General features: G+C 46.6%; 1 protein-coding gene across 4 annotated transcripts in view; it reads right to left on the bottom strand.

Moving 5' to 3' along the window:
• The window catches only part of nsun6 (NOP2/Sun RNA methyltransferase 6), an 11,564-nt gene that overhangs the window by 2,740 nt on the left and 6,324 nt on the right, over positions 1–2,500 (bottom strand). For all 4 annotated transcript variants that reach the window (XM_080855577.1, XM_080855578.1, XM_080855579.1 and 1 more), the window contains exons 7-10: positions 2,111–2,192; positions 1,602–1,721; positions 760–988; positions 4–152 (exon numbers count right to left, since the gene is read on the bottom strand). In XM_080855577.1, coding sequence (XP_080711703.1) covers positions 4–152; positions 760–988; positions 1,602–1,721; positions 2,111–2,192 — 580 coding nt within the window. The remainder of the gene's footprint in view (positions 1–3; positions 153–759; positions 989–1,601; positions 1,722–2,110; positions 2,193–2,500) is intronic.

Genomic DNA, 2,500 nt, shown 5'->3' with positions numbered 1-2,500 from the left:
CACCGTGTTGAGTAGTTTCCTCTGTAGGGGCTGGTAGGAGCAGACTTCCTTCAGGCTGCTGGTGACGGCCATGTTGGGTCTCTGTCCGAGGCCGCTGCAGGGAGCGTCTAACAACACGCGGTCGAAACTCTCCTCAGGGTACGGGGGACCGTCTGCAAACAACACACACATCAAACACTACCCCTACACACACACACACACACACACACACACACACACACACACACACACACAGAAACACTCCCCCTACACACACACACACACACACACACATCAAACACTACTAACACTAGAGTCTAAAATCACTTCCTACTTTGTGTTTGATAATTAAAGAAAATCAACAGATGAATTACCTTCTCTATTTGCTTTATTAGAGGAATTCACAATTTCGACTTTCTATGAACAATCCAATAATCGATGCAGCTTGCATTTCAACATAAAATGGATGTGTTTTTTTTTTTTTTATATTACAAAATCGATTTAAAATCGAATCGTTGACCTCTGAATCGGAATCGAATCGAATCGTGAGGTGCCAAGAGATTCCCACCCCTATCAAACACTAACCCTACCCTAACCCTACAAACATTTAGGAAACGGGTCCAAAATGCCAAAATTCTGCACAATTATTAGTAAGAATATTTAGTACGAGTTTTTAATAATTATATACAATATACCATAAAAAGGTCAAAGTCAGGGTATCGGTTACTATGCCAACACTTTCTTGTTGTAAACTAGTACCAAATGTTCAGCCCTACTCACCAACTCTGACTCCACACGAGCTCTCCTGAGCCTTCTCCTGATTGGACGCAGCCTGGGTGCTCTCCTGCTCCTGATTGGACGCAGCCTGGGTGCTCTCCTGCTCCTGATTGGACGCAGCCTTGATGCTGTTGTAGCAGTAGGCCTGGATGCAATCCAGCTGCTGATTGGCTGCATTCTCACGCAGCTTCTCCACTTTGGACCGGATCTTATCTAGAGCCACAACCACCCCCTGAGAGGGACAAACAGAACCACAACCACCCCCTGTGAGGGACAAACAGAACCTTATCTAGAACCACAACCACCCCCTGTGAGGGACAAACTGAACCTTATCTAGAGCCACAACCACCCCCTGTGAGGGACAAACAGAACCTTATCTAGAGCCACAACCACCCCCTGTGAGGGACATACAGAACCTTATCTAGAGCCACAACCACCCCCTGTGAGGGACAAACAGAACCACAACCACCCCCTGTGAGGGACAAACAGAACCTTATCTAGGGCGTAACATCAATGAATATGATCAGATCAGCTCAGATCAATGAATATGACCAGATACAGATCAGCTCAGATCAATGAATATAATCAGGTACAGATCAGCTCAGATCAATGAATATAATCAGGTACAGATCAGCTCAGATCAATGAATATGATCAGGGTCAGGGTTAGGGTTGAATATGATAATGGCACAATATCAACTAGTAGCCAGTGACTGACCATAATTCAAATCTAGCACACACAGATATCCACATAGAAGCATCTAGACACACACACACACGCACCAATTCAAATATCCAACACACACACACACACACACACACACACACACACACACACACACTGACCTGGTTCCCCATCAGCGTGGCGATGTGTGTGGTCTTCCCTCCTGGAGCAGCGCACATGTCCAACACACACTCCCCCGCCCTCGGGCCCAACACATGACTCACCAACACTGAGGGCAAGTTCTACACACACACACACACACACACACACACATACACACAGACACACACACACACACACACACACACACACCGAATACACACACACACACAGGTTAGAGGTTGATGTTCTTGAAACCTATGAAACTCACATCATAGAAACCACACACACACATATCCACTAAAAGAAATGCTCCAATATACACACACACTCACACTCACAGACACAGACACACCCCCCCCCCCACACACACACAGGCACACACACACACACACAAGAGAGCGATGTGTATAGGTTAGAGCATGAGGTTATTGACACCTATGAAACACACATCATAGAAACCACACACACACACACACACACACACACACACACACATATCCCCACGAAAGAAAGGCTACAATATACACACCTGCAGAAACACGAGATGCGGCAGAATCCTGTCAAAGCACGGGGTGGTGTACAGACGATCTGTCATCCTTACTGCCACTCCCCTACAGCAGACAGAGAGACAGAGAGACAGACAGGCAGACAGACAGACAGACAGACAGACAGACAGACAGACAGACAGACAGACAGACAGAGAGACAGAGACAGAGACAGAGACAGACAGAGAGACAGACAGAGAGACAGACAGACAGACAGACAGACAGACAGACAGACAGACAGACAGACAGACAGACAGACAGACAGAGAGACAGAGACACAGACAGACAGAGAGACAGACAGACAGACAGACAGAGAGACAGACAAACACACATATGTATGACTATATATCCTGACAGACACACACGGATGAGCA

Source organism: Sprattus sprattus (assembly GCF_963457725.1).
Source record: "Sprattus sprattus genome assembly, chromosome: 17".
NCBI lineage: Eukaryota > Metazoa > Chordata > Actinopteri > Clupeiformes > Clupeidae > Sprattus > Sprattus sprattus.
The sequence above is the reverse complement of the archived record's forward strand: the minus strand, read 5'-3'. Positions and strand labels throughout refer to the sequence as shown.